Genomic DNA, 18748 nt, shown 5'->3' with positions numbered 1-18748 from the left:
CTAGAAGGAATCCATTCCATTCTTAGGATGAGAAGATTTACTTTCTCCAGTGATCAACCTCCAGGTAAGTAAAAAAAAAAAAAAAAAAAAAAAAATGTGTCTATTATTCTACTGTACTGTGTGAACTCTGTGATCAGTAGTTAGCTGCTGATAGTAGGAAAATGAAAAGGAACACTATAGTTTGCTGAGTCCTAGTTTACCAGCATTTAAAATGTCATGCATCTTTAAACTCAGATACTTGTAATGCCATGTCGGTGTGTTGAATTGCATTGGTAGTAATATACTGCTGCTAATTACACTGAATGGTGTGTCTTCGAGGTCGGGGCAGGGCGGGCTACTCAGAGAAAAAGGAAAGGGTATTTTTGTTTTTCTTTTTTAATTTTGATACTTTACTATTTTATTTATTTATTTTTTTTATTATATAACATTTCTGTGGGTTTCCTCTGGGTGCTCCAGTTTCCTCCCACATTACAAAGATATGCGTCTGGACTCTGGAGCTTTTCTCCCAGGGCCTCCAATGAAAATTGGCTCATTCCAAGTCGGACTTTCCTGGTAAACAAATGTTAAATAAATAAATAAAACTAAATAAATAAATCTTAGTAGAACTCCAAATGGATGTCTGAAAAAAGTGGTCTTTTGTCACACTCAACAGTCATTGCAAAAACAGTAATTGTAAAGTCATACTGTCTTAGTTTTACTTAAAACATATTGCAAGGGTAGGGGTTTCATGTGGTAATTTGGTCTTTTGATGTCTGACATCCCTAGTCCATAAATATGTGTGGTTGCCCTGACTCTCTTGTTCTGCACATATGCACATAGCTTTTACACCCTAAAGCTTTGGATCTACTGCAAGTGCCTGTGCCCCAGGTGCTCAAACATAATTTTGCAGTCAAGCACTCAAGTGTCTTGTAACTTGAACAGCTGGCAGCTTGCACTAAAATTCAAATACATGTCTATCTAAGGAGCAGCAGCCATGGGAGGGTGGGAAAGCAGATTAGGGGCTTAGGCAGCAAGCAGGAGGGGGAATTAGGTTTAGTGAGTGGGAAGCTGTAGGTTTAGGGATCAGGAGGGGAGTTTAGGGTTAGGGAGGGATCAGGGACTTTAGGTTTAGGGAGCAGGAAGGGAGGTTAAGGTTTAGAAAGAAGGAGGGAAGTTTTAGGGTAACAAAATGATTGGAGGCTTTACATTTAGGTAACTGGAAGGGAGTTTTAGGTTTAGACCATGGGAGGATAGTTTAGGGTTAGAGGGCAGAAGTGGAGTTTTAAGGTTAGGAAGCCATCTGGAACTATTGATTTAGAGAGGGAATGGAACTTTAAGTTTAGGGAATGATTAAGGAATTTAGGGTTAGGGAGGAGAGTGTTGTAGTTAGGGTTAGGGACTAAGTTTCAGGGATAGAGCTAAGTTTCTGGTAGGGCTAGGTAATTCACTAGGATTGGGCTAGTTGGAGTTATGGCTGCAAACAAGTATGTCACAGGCTACTACCATGTGAGCACTTGTAGTTCCTGAAGCATCCATGCTGACTGAGAAAAAATGCATTTTATTACATAAGTATCCCAAGTCACAATTTAAAGGATCATCATCCTATACTCTTTTTAGGGGTTGAGGGCTGTGCAGAGAGATACTACAGTAGAATGGCAGCCCCACATGGTATGCTGGGAGTAGGAAGAGGTTTCATATGATTATTTAAAAGCATATACTATAGGAGACTGGAACTTCATACAATATCCACAGTAAGCAGGAAGAGAATCCTAAAAAACAAAAAAGGTAATTAAATTTATGGGGGATCTAACCTAGATAATGGCTATTACTCTTTGTGCATTATATGTGAAGCAGAGGAACACACAGAGTTAGTATTACTAAATGAATTAGAGAAAAAGAGTGAATTTTAAGAAGTGAAGTAGTGTACTTCTTGAGGAGGTGGTAATCTTAAACAGGAATATTAATATTAGGGAGGGGTTGGAATATAGTGGCATGAAATTCTGCTAAGACTCACTAAACATTCTTACTAATGGGACCATTTGGACCTAGCCAGTGCGAACAATGTAAAAATGAACATAGCAGCCTTTGGTCATGCTGCAAAGGCTGCTATCTACCCATAGTCAAATAATGATGAATCCCATGCTAATACCTGGCTTATAGTCTGTTGTTTATCGTCTATATTTTTCATGTGTTTAATACCTTTTTGTTAAGTAGTATTAAGTTCATTGTAGAGGCTAGCAAGTACATACAGTCTTATCAGCCATAATTTTATTTATATTTACCTATCATTACTGCTGCTTTTATTAGCATTCATTGTTACGGCGAGTCTGGTATGCAATTTTGTCTTGTCTTGAAACACAGCATTCCAGAAGATAATTAACCTTGAGGCAGCAATGGAGTTAGTTTCAAACATCATAATCTTTCATTAACAAAGCTAATTTGCAAAAGAACAAAAGTTTTTTTTTTTTTTTTTTTGTCAACAGCTGCATGCTTTAGTCTGTTGGAAGACTAAGAAAGAATGGAATGATTTTAATAGGTTTAGGTAGAAGCATTTGGGTGCATTGGCTTATTCTGAATGTAATAAACTGTTTTGATGGCATCACTATCATAAAAATTCAGCATATCCAGCATATCAGTTTCATGTTACGAAATTCCTCTGGATTAACAATTGTAGGGTTCTGACTGCAAATGTTTAGCTATAGAACCATTTTTATCAAAGCATTTATCCATTCACTTTGCTGATTTTTTTTTATTGAGTAAATGTACAGATGCTGATTATTGTCTCCCCATTATTTGTGGCTTTGTCCAGATTTTGTACTCTAAGACATTGAGAGGTATGGTGTAGAAGCAGTTAATTTTATTTTTAAAAAAGAAAATTGTATTTTAGTTTTTCACAAGTTCAAAGTCTGATACAATTTCAAATATTAACATAAATAAAATACTATTGTTCTTCTGTTTAATTTGTGTTTAATATTTTGTCTGATCTTTAGTTTGCATTTAAAAGTTGGTATCCCACAGTTCCATTGGAGTGGGTGGGCTTACATAATTATGTACACAAATTGTATGTTAATCACTGTACAGATTTTTGGCCAGTTGTACCTATTTTTCATGGGCCTTTGTCGAGATTTTTTATAATTCCAGGTTGAGAGGTATGGCTATGATGTCTATGGGTTTATTGCCGCTGTGTATCCATAGGTGTCCCCTAAAGATTCCTAAAACTGAACAATAAACAGGTCCATGGCACACCTTTCATTGTGTAAGTATACAGCCATTACAACATCATACAACATAAGGTACACAAAATGATGTGGCTTGCTCATTACAAATGTCAGCATACAGTATCTGTTAGTGACCAGTAAAAGTGGCATGGCAAACCAACACTGCATTACATATTTACATATTAATTTATATAGTCACCCTGTGCATCAGACACATAGCTTCATTCCCAGCATCAATGACAAGGATGACAGGGACGTATCATCACTTGCACTAGGTTGACCCAACAGGTTGAAAGCATGTGTGTGAGTCAGGAAGGGAAGCAGGGAAGATGAATCATGGAAATGTGTTGTGTGTGTGTGTGTGTGTGTGTGTGTGTGTGTGTGTGTGTGTGTGTGTGTGTGTCTGTAGGTGACCTAAATTTGACAGTGGTGTGTGAGTGTGTGCGTGAACACAGTCAAGCTCAGTGCTAGCCCTATATGTGTGTATGTTGGACAGCTGTGAACCATGCACGGTAGCGCTGACAGTTCGTCTCCACCCCTGAACACGGGAACTGGTTTTGCCAGGAGTTGCAATGACACCTCCATGGCTAAAATCAGAAGCGGTGCTAGTACCTGACGGTGACTGCTGTCTGCTGGGACCGTGTCCTCCACGGGAACACCCAGGACCATGAGACCATGGCCTGCCAAGTCTTGGTGTGAACAGCACACTCTGCTCAGGACCACTGGTTGTACTGCTACTATGGAAGCGTGATTGAGCACGGCCGCATAGACTCTCAGCAGATGTAGTTGCTGACCTACATCCATGGGTCTGATGCTCGACTCCAACCAGACATTGCATCACAGGGAATGCGCGTTCCAGACAGATATTCTGTGATCTGTCTCAGTCCACCTTCTTTCCACTGCATCAGTGAACCAATCCAGGGTATCACCAATGCAGTGGAGGCAGTCATGTATGTCAGACTGTGCTGCATCTACAACGCTGAGCATTTGTCTGGAATTCCTTTCGAAACATCCCTGTGTCTCCACGATGGCCCAAAACATATGCTGATTGACCCATGATGAGACACCTGCAATGGGTGGTGGAAGGACAGTAGGCCCCCTATCAGCATCCTTATCAATCCACCTGTGTGGAACCTCTCCAGCTCTCTGGCTATGGCCCCTGTCTACACTCACTGGAGCCATAATCGCCACACATATTCCTGTTCAATGTCCCTACCCTTTGACTTTCCCATATCTGTGGCCTCCGGGGATTGGGTATGTGTAGGCATACTAACTGTGTGCTGTGATAATGAGGGAAGAAGAGGTATGTAAACCTCCTGGACAGATTCAGCCCCTGAAACCCCCACCTATGCCTCACTCTGGCCACCACCATCATCAGAGTCTGAAGAGACACTGACATCTGGTTGTTTACGGGACAGAGACCAACCTCCCCGGTCACCTGTGTTAAGAAAGGGAAAATCAATACATTAATACCTACACTATCATGCTCTGCAGTACTATGCTACAATATATGCAAAGTTGTATACACTGTTGTCACTATTACAGACCGGTTTAACCTCCAACCTCATACAGGAGGACATGAGGACATTACTTTTCCCACAAATATTTGTAGTTACTTGTAAAGAAAAGCTCTTTACACTGCAATCTTATCAGCAACAATGAGGTACACTGTTGACATTTATGAAGACTCTGCACAGTTGACACATCTAGCAATCTGTAATGTCCTGACAATAATGTCACATCTATCAGTGCTGCCACACCTACAAGGTCATAGGTATGATTCTAAAGTGTGTACAGTCAGAAAATATTTGTGCAATTGGAAATCATGCTGACAGTACAGCAATCCAGTCAGCAAGCCTGGGATGACATTTTAGGGAATACATTGCAGTAAATCTACATCTATAGCAAAACAGTGTTGTGCTTACCAGGAGCAGCACTACAGCCTTTTCCAACTTCTAAGGGACCTGTGAAAAGTTGAGGGACAGGTAATGTAAATACCACCACATGTTGCACTATAAGAAGGTAATACATCCATATAGCTCACATTTACAGTAGATAGTTTGTTAATTGATATGTTGGTCACATATCTAAGCATGAGATTCAAACTGCAGTTAAACTCCCCCCCCCCCAAAGAACAAAACACCTGACACCCACATAAAAGTATCTATGTACTACATTATTCCAATGCTGATCAAACTAAGCCTACCTGAACGCTCCTCTGCCATGGAAACTGTGGCCCCACATCCATGATATACAGTGTGATGGATGCCTGGGAGCTGTTGTGTATTCCTAGGTTTGCCAGGAATTTCTCAATGGCTGAGAGTAGTTGTTCTGCTGCAGGCCCTCCACAGGTGACACCATGATTCCTGGCCATATTTTCTGCTCTTCTGCATGCAGCATTAATCATATCTGTGACACCATGTCGAACCTGCTCATATGTCCTGTTCTGGTGATCTATGGCACTCACATCATGGACAAGGTCAATCCACTTTACTGCCCACTGTTCCCTGTTGTGCCTCTCTCTGGACAGTAGGGGTTCATGGTGTTGATGGAGGCCTTCCAGGATGATTTCATTCTCAGCATCCATAAAAGGGGCATGTCATCTGTCATACATGTTTCTTGAAAGACAACAAAATGGGAACACATGTCAGGATCACATATGTGGAAGTACATTATGTTGAGATACAGCAAGAACAGAATGGCTGGCATTATCCACTGCTTGATCACACATGTCATATTCCACAGTGTGCAAACATATTAACCGTATGGATACAATTCAGATACCAGCAATAGTCAGCTATTCTTGTGTGTATCATGACAGATACTGCTGTATGATCAGACACCCAAAACAGGAGTCCTTTGTAGTGTGTCCCCTATGGGGAAAATCCCCCTGATGTCAAAACAACTGTGCCAAACAAACAGCAGTGTGGTATTACAACTGCTATACATGGCCATTCCCACGACACCAGTGTGCTACATTCACAAAAAACATTCCACACTTGATGTACTGTACATCCTCTGCAGGTGAAACAAATCTGGAGATAAAGGACATGTCATCATTAAAGTTCTAAGAAAGGCTTAATGCTGTAATCCCCATTCCCCCATGTATATTCACACATGTGCATCATTTTGTAAACAAAAAGGTTACATACCTAATGGAGTACAATACTCCTCTATTGATATGTCCAGCTATATAAAGTGTTAGGCAACACATTTACTGTCTGAAGAAAGTCTCATACAGACTGGTTCCCCTAGCCAGCTGTTTGCCGTTTTAACATGGTTCTCATTAACAGGTGCTTGGCTGTTAACCAATCTGTGGTTCTGAAATGCTAACTGCAACCAACACAGCTGATCTGCAGTATAATCAGCCAGTGACATGCAAATGAACAAGATATAAGGCCTTCATGTAGATTAGAAGCGCTTTCTGATATGTTGTGCTGGACATTCCTGGGGTCAAGACACTATGTCATCACAGAAGGTATGTCTGTAGTAGCTACTTTTACATACAGGTGTGTGTGCTATAGGCTGCAGCTGATGCTGCAGGCAATAGGCAGAAAGTGTGAACACTTTGGAGGACAACAAGCTGTAACAGTAACTGTGGGCCTTGTTGTAGAGGTAGGGCCAGTGTGAGGGTACCTATTCCACTGCAAATTAAGGCATGTGTTTAAGGTAAGTATGATAGGCAATGGAATCACTAACAGAGTACTAGGCCAAATGTTTGTTGTGTCCTTGGGCAACATACGGGGTACTTATATCATTATGTCAACTATTTGGGCAACTGTCAGGCCATGTGTTACATTATGGTAATCATTTGGAAAGTGTGTTCTTGCACTCCTTGTTACAAGCAGGACCTCCATATGTGTATGTTAGTTGTGCAGCTGTGCCAATCTGTAATATCATTATGGAATGATTGTGTGCTGCACTCTGACATCAGTGGGCCTCATTTGCATTACCTAAGTTATGATCCTCTATGATGCATATTAATGTATGACCTGACACTTTATGCACTTAGTGTTGCTATAGAGATATGTCATGTGTGTTCCTATCTGCAGGGCTGTGACTTCCATCACTGAAAAGCAGACATTTCATTTGAAATGCATTGTGTGGATAAAGAGTGCTTGACTCATTCACTCATTGAGGGCTTCACAATAATGTCATTTAAATGCTACACACCACTGGATTTGAACCCAGGACTGTGTGTGACAAAAGTTACTGTTTGCAAAGCATTTAAAAGACTGAGTTACTGAATCACTGTTACAGCATGTGTATTTCACCTTAGTTCAACTGGTACACTAGGCAAAAGGGCTCCATGGTGCCCCCCCCCCCACACCACACCACCTTGTGACCTATCCTGGTCTACCTACACCAAATAAATACTGGAAAAGAGCCCCTGCTAAAGTGGCACCCTAGGCAGCCACCTAGTTGGCCTATGCCTAAGGCCAGCTCTGTGTATTTGTGAAGGTATAAGTGCACACATACAGTCTGTAACTTACCTCCATTGTATCCATTATTATGTTCCTGGCTTTATAGGGATATATTTCTCCACCAGAGTCCCAGTTGAATATGTAGTTTGCCATTAATGTTGTAGCAGGTGTACTTGTACATGTTGCTCTTAAATGTGCCCATTTACCTGGTATTAGAGACCTCAGTTACATCCATTAGTGTTTGTCTGACTTTCTAGTGGTGTACTCCAGTACCAGACTGGAAATTACACTCCCAGTTTTTCCATTACTTATTCAGCAAGTTTGCACAATGCAATGTGATGCATTGCTGTACTTACACACGCTTAATTACGGTACCTTGCAATTATTATGTTTTGCATAAACCACCTGTTTTAATTAACAGGTGTGTGGCATGACAGGTTGATGCAGTGGTCTGCAGGTGCGATGGTTTTGGGTTCAAAGTAGGGGACAAGTGTTTATTTTGTATGTGTTTATTATCATTTAAACCACATATATCAATATAGCTCCATTTAGCTGAGCATAGCACCGCTGTGCTGCAAAAAAATCTTTAAAGAAAAGGAAAAAACGGGGAGATAGGACAGTGGTGAAATTGGGTACAAGCAAGGGGAAAACACAGTGAAAGGCAGGTAGGTATGTGCTAGAAGGGTGTAGGGAAGAACCATAGCTATCCATTTTTTGTACAGCAACAACTGTGCACTTTGACAGAATTTGTACATGAATTTGCAATGTTACCCCCAGAGAGAGAGGTGAGAACAGCATAAGTGTGTTGTCAAGCCAATTGAACCAAATTATGTGTCCAGTGGACACATGTTTGGAATGGAGAGCTATGTATGGGATGGTATTTTTTGGAACAGGTGTCCATTTTTTTTTTTAAGGTGAAAGTGGAATGTTGGGGGAGTGACATAGGTACATATGGGAGAGGTAACTTGGGAAGTTAAGGAAGCTTATGCAGAAAGACAAGACAGCAGACAGGGGTGGTGTGTGACATAAGAAGGGAATGAACACCTTAGATGGGGAGGGTGTTGTGGAATCCCAGTCTCAAGTACCTCCACCAGGTAGCAGCGTGACTCAAGTCACCACCCATGGAAATGTCAGCACTGCTCCTTCACTGTCCCTGAGGTGGCAGTCATGAAGGCTCCGGGTTGAGCCTGCCCCACCAGGGAGACCAACATGCTCTCCATCTGGGGCAGGCAGCATCCAAAACCACAGAACACAATTCTGCACACCAAACCTGGCAGTTCATTGCAGGTGACAACACCCCGTCCACCACCACTCCCAGGGGGGGGACAAGCGCTGTCCTGAGGGGTGGAACAAACTGATGCTGCAGGTTGTGCAGGGGCAGCAGAGGGACCACCACCAGGGAGAGTCCCAGACATGCTGGACCCAGGTGCCACAGCCGGAGGACTCAAGGTAGGTGGATCACCTGGAACCGACCTACCTTGTCGCACTGTATTAAATTAGATATAAAGGTAAGTTAAGGTTAGTAATAACCAAACCAATGTTAGTATTAACATAATGGAACATAATACTGATTAATCCAAATACATATTAAGGTGTTTTATGTGGACCACAACATTAAATAACATAACAGTAAGTATGTTAACAGCGAACCTGACTGAAATAACCCATAACACCATCAAAACAGTTAGTTTAACAGAATATATTAATATTAAATCATAATAATAAATAACATTAATAAAGTAAGAAGATAAGGGATGGGCAGAGAGAGAAAAACATACCATTAGTGAAGTCGCAGATATTAATACACAGACTGCTAATACATACTTCTACAGGTGTGCAGTATCAGTTGTGACTACAGTGACTCAAATTCTTCTATAGACGATGTAGCACATACATACCACTCAAGCTGTTGGCATGGGACAGTATGGGCCAGCACTAACAAATGCGGGTACACAGCTACCTGGAACTGTTTCACATAATGTGCACGTACATAACTACCAAAGTGTTCTGTAAATGGATTTGCAAATACAATGCTTTCCGGGTAATCATTTATCTGATAATCACGTACCAGACAAACTGGGCTTTACATTACAAAAAACTGTGACACTTGAGAGGTATGTTTGTGTACATTATGTGGACTAGACAGCCATCAAGTCTTAGTTGGTAGGCATGGGAGTAGAACCCAAAAGCTGTGACTGCAGGGGACATGTGCACATTATGTAACAATTGACTGCAGTGACATTAGAACAGATGTGCAATGAATAAGGCCCTACTGCACTTATTTTCCACATATTCTTATGAAAACACATTCATGCTTTAATGCTTTACACTTTATTGTTATTGCTCCTTAGAATTTGTGAAGTATACACATGATATCTGCCCAGAACGTGGGCTACCTTACCCATATACTTGTTCCTGGAGTGGGAGGAATAGAGAGCATTATGTGAGTGAAAGTGGGCTGCAGACAGCCCTGAACCATACTGTGGGTTGTGGAATACATTTATCAGGCAATTACTTTTGCATCCTTTATTTATATCAATTTTCCAGTTGACTGCAGAAACATTAGATCAGACATGCAATGAATACAGCCCTACTGCACATATTTCAACATATTCTTATGAAACCACAGTCCTGCTGTACAATTTATTGTTACTGCTCCTTAGAATCTGTGAAGTACACACATGATATCTGCCCAGAACATGGGCTACCTTACCCATATACCTTGTTCCTGGATTGGGAGGAATAGAGAGCATTATGTGAATGAAAGTGGTCTGCAGATAGCCCTGAACCATACTGTGGGTTGTGCAATACATTTATCAGCAAATTGCTTTTGCATCATTTATTTCAGTTTTACAGTTGACTGCAGCAACATTAGAACAGACATGCAGTGAATACAGCCCTACTGCACTTATTACAACACATTAGTTATCAAATCACAATCCTGCTTTGCATCTTATTGCTTATTGTTATTGATATTGTTTATTGATTATCGCACTACAGTTATCAGAAAATATGTGTACTTATCACACTCATGACGCATCCTAACCAGACGCCTGGCATGAGACTGGACATTGCAAGCCCATTAAGCTGTAATTGCTGAAAAAGAAGCACACTATTATGCATACCAGTTTTACACAGATTCAATTTGTATTTTAGTAAAGTAGTGACAAATATACTTTCATACCTGTGGGGCATGCCCATCCCTCACCTCTTGGACCCAGGTATCCAAGGTTCCCCTCTTCTTTTGTTTCAGGTCATCATAGTGGTGACAACACTGATCACCAGTGCTGGGGATACCAGTAGCACTGATAAGATCCCTGGCCAACCAATCCCAGGCTTTAGCTTTACATTCTGAGCCCTGTTAATCGCTATGCAACAGCTGGGGTTTGTAGTTTCAGACCAGGAGTCCAACAAACACTCTGGACTCCTGCATACCCCACCTCTGCGCCTGAAAGCTTACTCCCTCTCCAACACCACTAGGCATATCAACAGATTAATAGACTCCAATGAATGCTGCAGAATTCTTGACTATTGCCCTTAACAGAGGCTGTTTTCCCACCCTTACACATCATACTGCAACATTCAAAAAAGCACCACACTGCTTAGCATTGTGCAAACCTGCTTATTATCGGACAAACTCGCACAACAGTGTTTTAGTGAAGCTTAGCAACGCCAAACAGGAGTAGCCGTTAACCATGTTTAAGCAGTGCTTAGCACTGTGCAGATTTTTCAAATGTAACAAATTTGTTTTTACATTAAACCTCCATTTTGGTCACCTTACACATTTTCATAGCAATAAATGTAAATAGGTATAACTGTTGGGGAATTGAACTTGGGATCTACAACACTGTAGTCAGTGACTCTACCTATCCACTTGGATACTAATAAACCAGTATACCTTCACTTATATTACTAAGCTACCTGTTAGCATTGCTAAGCACCAAACCACGCAAATGGCCATTCAAAACATAAAATAAAAACAAGTAGACAAAAACACATAATTAATTACATCTGGTTTCTATTGACAGATGTCTGGCAAATGTCACCTGTGCATGTGTAAATGCAGCTTGGCATTCCTGCTTTGCGTACTGCACCACATAAATGAGCATTCACAGAAAGCAAAATAAATAACTAATTATATCTAGTTTCTATTTTTAGATGTCTGGCAGGTGTCAGCTGTGTACATGTAAGCACAGCTCAGCATTGTTGTGTTCAGTGCAGCGCCGTGCAAACAGACATTAAAAAAATTAATAAAAATGAAAATAAAACACATTTAAAATTCACACATATTTCTAGACTACCAGGGTACATTACAGGTATGTACATTATCCTGTACATAACATCTGTCCAGGAATTCTCTGAACAATCCACATCAACTGGACCCTACACTGCTACCTACACAGATTCAATATCTGTGTTATTCTGATCTCCCTCGGCAGAGCGCCATGATTAATATGCATGGTGCACTGCCGATAGGGAACCGTGGCCGTGTACACTGGTACATTCCATGTAAGCTCTACATAAAGCCTACATGGATTTTACTGAATCCTGGAGAGTATTTATTCTACTACATTAATAAACAACTGTGGGTTAACCAGAAAAAGGACTATGTCCTGCAGCAAAGACAAAATGTATTTATTATTTATTTCTCCTTTGTTGACTGGGTTAGTCCCACTAGGTTCATAGGTTCATACGTTGGTACTAGGCTATCGGCCCTAGGGCCTATACAAGCCTAGCCATAACAATTCCCTGGCTATTTCTTCCCACACTATTTACTTCCCTGGACCCCTGTCTAGCAGGGGGACTGACATGATCCTCAGGATGAATTTCCTTTCTCCCATCCAATCGTCAAGGTTCCTTTTAAAGAGGGCCAAAGAGGCACTCTGCTTGACATGTATGGGCAGTCTATTCCAGAGTCTGGGGAGTCTCTGGGTCTAGTAGCTTCATTTAAGGGGAGACCCAACTTTTAAATGACAATAAGGAATTCAAAAATCACATCTCATCCACAAAAAGGATTACTTTCTTATTTTAAATATTGAAAACTAATGTACTTTTTTGTATGAGTGTAAAAGAATCTGCTATACTGTAGAACTAGCTGAATGATTTAATAGTTTATGTATGACTAGCTGTGACTTCATTAAAATGTTAGTGAGTCTAAATGGAACTTGGTATATTTGAGTGCAAGGAATGCAACCCAATGCCTAAATCACAGCAGTTTAGAAGTATGAGAACATTTATAAAAATCATTGTTCTTTACACATAATACAAACAATTTTACATAGTATAAAGTAACTCTCACTGGGTGAATTATCAAAAGTAGGTATAAGTAAAATATCAAATAAAAGAAGTCTACTTATAAATAAAGAAAGGTAAACACACACACATACACTCTCAAGTATTTATATATATATATATATATATATATATATATATATATATATATATATAGATAGATATACATATATATATATATATATATATATACACACACACACACACACACACACACACACACACACACACACACACACATGTAAAATGTATTAATCATGACTGAAAAATATGCGTTAACAGTATTTTAATCTAATGCCTCATCAAACAGGTTGCTACATGTACAGAACATGTAAAATACTAAATTCTTTAAAGGTATTGCACAGATGCAGAAAATATTTCTGCTTTCAGTAATCGGACACATTTGATACAATGTATATGTAGATTTAGGAAAAAAACATGTAGGTAAGAACCAATCAATATGCCTGTTAACATCACTCCCCAGATAATACTATCCCAAAAGTATTATTTTTAAGTATTTCTCAGACAGAGATGTATAGCACACCAGCACTTTGATTTCCAAGACTAATTTAACTGCAAAAATAGATTTATTGAGGAATATTGGCTAGTTTCACACACACAAAAAAGACACACATTTTGAAAAGACTGTAATATGAAATAGCAGCTCTGATGGAATATTGTTAACACTCCACATTTCACTTATTATATCTTAATATACCTAATGACAGTATGGGAAGCTGAAAACTGTGCTACACTTCTGACACTGATGTGCACAGTACACATCTGTGTACTAAGTACAGTGGTGCACAGTTCTGTGCTGTATGCTATCAACATGCCAGTAACATGATCCATGTTTATGTATCACACTAATGACATGACCAAAGACAAAACACTGCACAGTTACTCTATGTAACTGACTACTATGTTTATGAATATGGCAGCCCATATATAACAAAAACATATATATATATCCTCCAACCTGAAGAATCTTAATTAAAAAAAACAGCTCTTTTCAAAATGTTTTCTAAATATCAAGACATCTATCCTTACTTTCTGTTAAAAAAGAGAAAGTCACGAGCACTGTTGTACATTTATCATTATGCCACATGTAGAATCATAGCTAAAATGCACTCACCTGCTTTGGAAGACGAAAAATATCATTTCTATAAAACATGTCTTTGGCTTGACTCCATGTACCGTCTATGATAATTAGGTTATAAGAAGCAAGAGATGGGTCCAGGGTCAATTCTTCAAGATTAGCAGCTTCAGCTCCAGGATAGAGAATTAAGGTATTTGGACTTCTGCAAACCTCTGCCAATTCCAGGTACCTTAAACAATGGCAATGCAGACATACTTGTTTAGTTTCTTGCCTTTAATGTGATATATCTATAACTAGTATGGAGTCAATTTACAATACTCTCTAAATGTGTGTTCATCACCATATATTACCCTGAGGGCACTCCATGACAGCATGGACATAAAGTGGCTGCTATTAAGCCTTTCACCACCACCTCCCTGATGGCATGCTATTCACAAACTGACAGCAGTACTAAAGTCATACTCCATGTGACACTAACTACAATGAAATATGCAGCTCTGTGGAAGACTGGGAACACAAAGGATACACTGCAGTCCTGTATTAAAAATAATGTCATTTTGTCACAGTAATAGCAATTAGGAAGCAAACAGATCAGAGTCACATTTTCTAAAGTAGAAATTAGTCATTTAAACCACAAAATAATGGCAAGACAGTTACTTCCAAATCAGTATATCCTAGGTCATTCACCTAACAGTCTTTTATCTACATCAGGATTTCTGTCCCAGTTCAAACTTTAGTCTCTCTAAACATACCAGCACACAGTAACTTTTATAAAATGTTTTCCAAGAACTCTGTACACTACTTATAGACTGCTATAAGTTGAAAGTTCAATCTCTCCCCCCCAAAAAAATGGAAAAAAGAACTTTTACTTATATATTAACTTGTCATGTCAGTTGGCCTGAACAGCTATCAGAATAGCTACCACATCACTCATTGCCTGGTCCGTCACAATCCCATCTATCGTACTCTTTAGACTACCTCCACAAAATCACACTCCATCACCAGCTAACACATATTACTCTGTCCACAGCAAGTATTCTGTAATCCAATGGCTTTTTATCACTGACATAAATATAGTTTTTTCAATTTGCCAGCCTTGACCTATTTTCCTTTCACTGTTCTCTTCCCTCATATTCACACTCTTACACTTTGTTTTAGGATTCCCTAATCTAAAATGAAGTCATTTTCATTCTTAGGCTGTAGATGTTTAAGACTGCAAATCTTCTCCTGTACTTCAGTTTTTCCACCTCTAGAACACTGAAGACAGTTATAAGTAAGCCTTTTCTGCCAGCATAATATTCTTCAGACAAGGCCTCCAGAATTGAGAGCATCACTACAGTGCAGTCTTAGCAGTACTTTGCATATCATTTCAGGCTGAATGGAGACCGTGCCTTGAACTATGCAATGACACATCCTGTTCTCCTTTGTTGCACTTCTTCTGCATGGAGCAGAGTGATTCATTCATAAAATGCTCGTTACTTTCTGTCATCTTTCATCCTCCATCTTCTTCAATCTCTTTCCCTAAGAACTGGAACCCCACGGATTTTCTTTTTTGTCAGAATTCATGATCTCGCACTTCACCGTTTGGACTTTGGCTGTCACTTCTACAGCCATTCTACAAACCTGTGCAGTACCTCCAGAAATTCCAGCAAACTCAATTGTTGCTTCATATCACCTGCAAACAAAATGCTATGCTAACTAGATGATGTGTTACGCCAGGTTTATCAAGTAATCATGGAGTGTTTACTGTATAAGGTTTCAACTTGTTGATTTTAAAATGATGATGCTCGACCTGACAACTGTTTGTCACAGGAGTCACTGCAGGTGCAATCTGTATTTGCATGTCAGCAGCGATATTATATTTGGTCTTTTTTATTGGTTATACAGCCATGGAGTTAACATATTTAAGTAAGGAGAATTGTTGGGGGCTTGCTCCCCCTCCCCCCCAAAAAAACACTTTTGGGGCTCTTTTTGGAGGAGTTAAACCTTAAACATCTTTTTTTTAACTTGGGTGAAGCTTCAAACAATTGTAATTCAGAAGATGTGGGGTCATTATGCCAGATATACACATCACTAGTGAGCTCTGTGTAGCTTCTCATCTAACTACGATGATAGTCACCTAAGTTATAAAAGCTCAGCCACTACAGGATCTAGTTAGGTAGATGGGATAAGCAGTGTCTAGAGGGATGAGATACAGCCACATGGTGGCTGACTCTTAGCAGAGGCATAAAGCAGAACATTCGTACAGTAAGTAACTTTGTTCAATATGATAATGTAGTGCACATCTCCTCCAAAGTGTTCCAATCAGCTGTCATTTCACAAATAATTACCTTCTTATATGGGGAATGCTAAGTACCCCCCCCCCCCCCAATGCCACATTGTCACAACACTCTATGGTTACAAAGCCAGGCGACCTTTCCTGCTCAATAAGAAACTTTAGGAATCTAAACTAGCTGAAAATGACTGGTACTAGGCCATTTCAGGAGATGATTATAGCAAATAGTAGAAGGAGGAGAACCTCTGCTGTGAACTGAATTGTGGGGGCTGTACTGAGAAAGAATAATGCTGTTGAATAAAAAAATACAAAAAAGCTACATAGAGTGATCCTGGATAAAGAAAGTTCCAGCAATGACTTTGCAAAACATCAGCATTCTTCTGCAGAAGACATTTTTAACCTGGCCGCCACTCTTTGTTATTTTTCTCCATATCAAGCTCTCCAATAATTAAAGAAGACAGTAAAATACACCGTGTTTCACTGTTTGTACTTTCATATGTATTTTCTTACGAGATAGCAGTTATTCTGAAACATTGACCAGTGGTTACAAAGAAGAATGGGACAGTCTATACATAATAGATACATTCTTGTTGTACCTATGAAAGGCCCCTCCTACATGAGTCCTTGACTGGATACTACCTTACCGCCATTTAGAATTTGGTATTTTTCAGATAAGTTTCATATTCAAGAATACCCAAATACCTTATTAACGCAAACTGTCATAATAAGTTGACTACAAAGGCTTGTTTGCCCCACAGCCCAGATATCACCTTCTAGTCAATACTGTGCCCTTTCTGCAAATACATATGTAAATAATGTAGTGTCCAACTGTCCTCCCTCAGCCACTTGTACTACCAGATAGTCTGGGATTGCACCCCCCTCCCAAACACTGCAGCGGAGGAAATGCAACATCCAGCCCTGCAAAATCTTACAGACTTGTCTTTTTACTAAATATAGTTGTGGACTGCCCTCTCCCCAAGACTGCAGCAGAGTAAATGCAACATCTAGCCCTGCAAAAGCTTACAGACTTGTCTTTTTACTCATAGTACAGCGACATTACTTGTTTATTCTGTTATCTTAATCTTGCTCTGTTCAAACTGGTACCACGTTTAATGTCTCTTCTCTGCTTGGCCAGTACTTAGTGGTCTGCTTTGTGGCTATTTCTCAGAACTAGAATCAAAAATAGCCTCCACTATTGCTTAATCTCCCCTCCTCTTCCCTCTTTAATTAATGAGCTACACCCTCCTTTTGCTGGCAGAATCTATTTCTTAATTGCTCCTTCCAGCTACTGCTTTTGTGATTATCCCTCTTTGCTTGTAGAGGTAGTTCTATGTTGCTTTGTTTTTTCCTTATTCATGCCCTGAAGTTTCACTGATAACTACTTGCTGTATTACCATTATGTCTTTCTATCCTTATTGCTTTTAGTCTACTACTTTTCATACTACATAATCTAAGATTTACTTTTGTAATTACACTAACTAGCATCCTAGTCACTTAAGTGCAAACTCTAGTGCAAACTCTAGCAGTGCCAGTTGTATTGATTGTTTTACTCTGTTCATCCTCGCCAAGCTCAGGATCACTTTGCTCTGTACCCTACGCCTAATTCTCACCCACCCATATTACAACTACATTTTTACTTCCGTAAGCCAACCCACTCCATATCTACAACCAATCATACACATTACAGCCACTTTATTTGCTCTTCCATCTTATACCTAGCTATGCTGTATCACACCATCTTTCTTCTGGTCCTTCCCTCCTCAGTCTGCTTTTTCTCTTCCTTCCACTTCTCCATCCACCCACCTCTGTTTAAACAGTAATACATTAAATTATTCTCCTGATCACCCCTTATTAAATTCTTTAAACCTACTTTTATTTACTATAACTACAGTTTGCTGTCCTTTAACTTGCTGTCTCTACTTCTACTGTCTATTGTTGTCCATGCCACATCTTATTACACTGGATTGTTACTCAACCTCACTGTCACCTCCAGGACATTACACCATATTTCTAAATTACCCCCCTCTCACCCTGCTATAGCACCCAGTAGATAAGCTATCACATTCTATACTTTCTTTAATTACAAACACACTAAAGAAGAAGAACCCACACTAAACACAGATAATTTAAAGCTGAAAACTATGTATAAAAAATGATTTCACTACACACACCTCTTATCTAAACTTGTTCTTGATGAAATATATATATCCTAATCCCGCACCCTCTGTACACACTTGCAAATATACCACCTCAGCTACCCCTAGTATTCTTTTCCACTCAACCAAGGTAATAGCCTACTTTTGATGGACTTGAATCTTATGAGACCTCAAAGGTTCCTTGCAAAAAGAAGACAAGGCATAACAAACCTGCCTTATGCAAAGCATCTTAAAGCCTTTTCCCTCTACACAGTCTTGTATAGATTGCTGAGGGGTGATCTATGTCTGGCTTACAATATATCCAC

At 39.7% G+C, this 18748-nt stretch overlaps 1 protein-coding gene across 2 annotated transcripts in view; it reads right to left on the bottom strand.

Annotated features, from left to right (window-relative positions):
- DTWD2 (DTW domain containing 2) overlaps positions 1-18748 on the bottom strand; it is a 1229961-nt gene that overhangs the window by 530577 nt on the left and 680636 nt on the right. For both annotated transcript variants that reach the window (XM_044059647.1, XM_044059646.1), the window contains exon 4: positions 14049-14241. In XM_044059647.1, coding sequence (XP_043915582.1) covers positions 14049-14241 — 193 coding nt within the window. The remainder of the gene's footprint in view (positions 1-14048; positions 14242-18748) is intronic.

This window comes from Protopterus annectens, chromosome 17.part0 (assembly GCF_019279795.1).
Source record: "Protopterus annectens isolate FY-2018-M chromosome 17.part0, PAN1.0, whole genome shotgun sequence".
In the NCBI taxonomy this organism is placed as follows: Eukaryota; Metazoa; Chordata; order Ceratodontiformes; family Protopteridae; genus Protopterus; species Protopterus annectens.
Note: the sequence above shows the minus strand (reverse complement) of the source record. Positions and strands in the feature narration are given on the sequence as shown.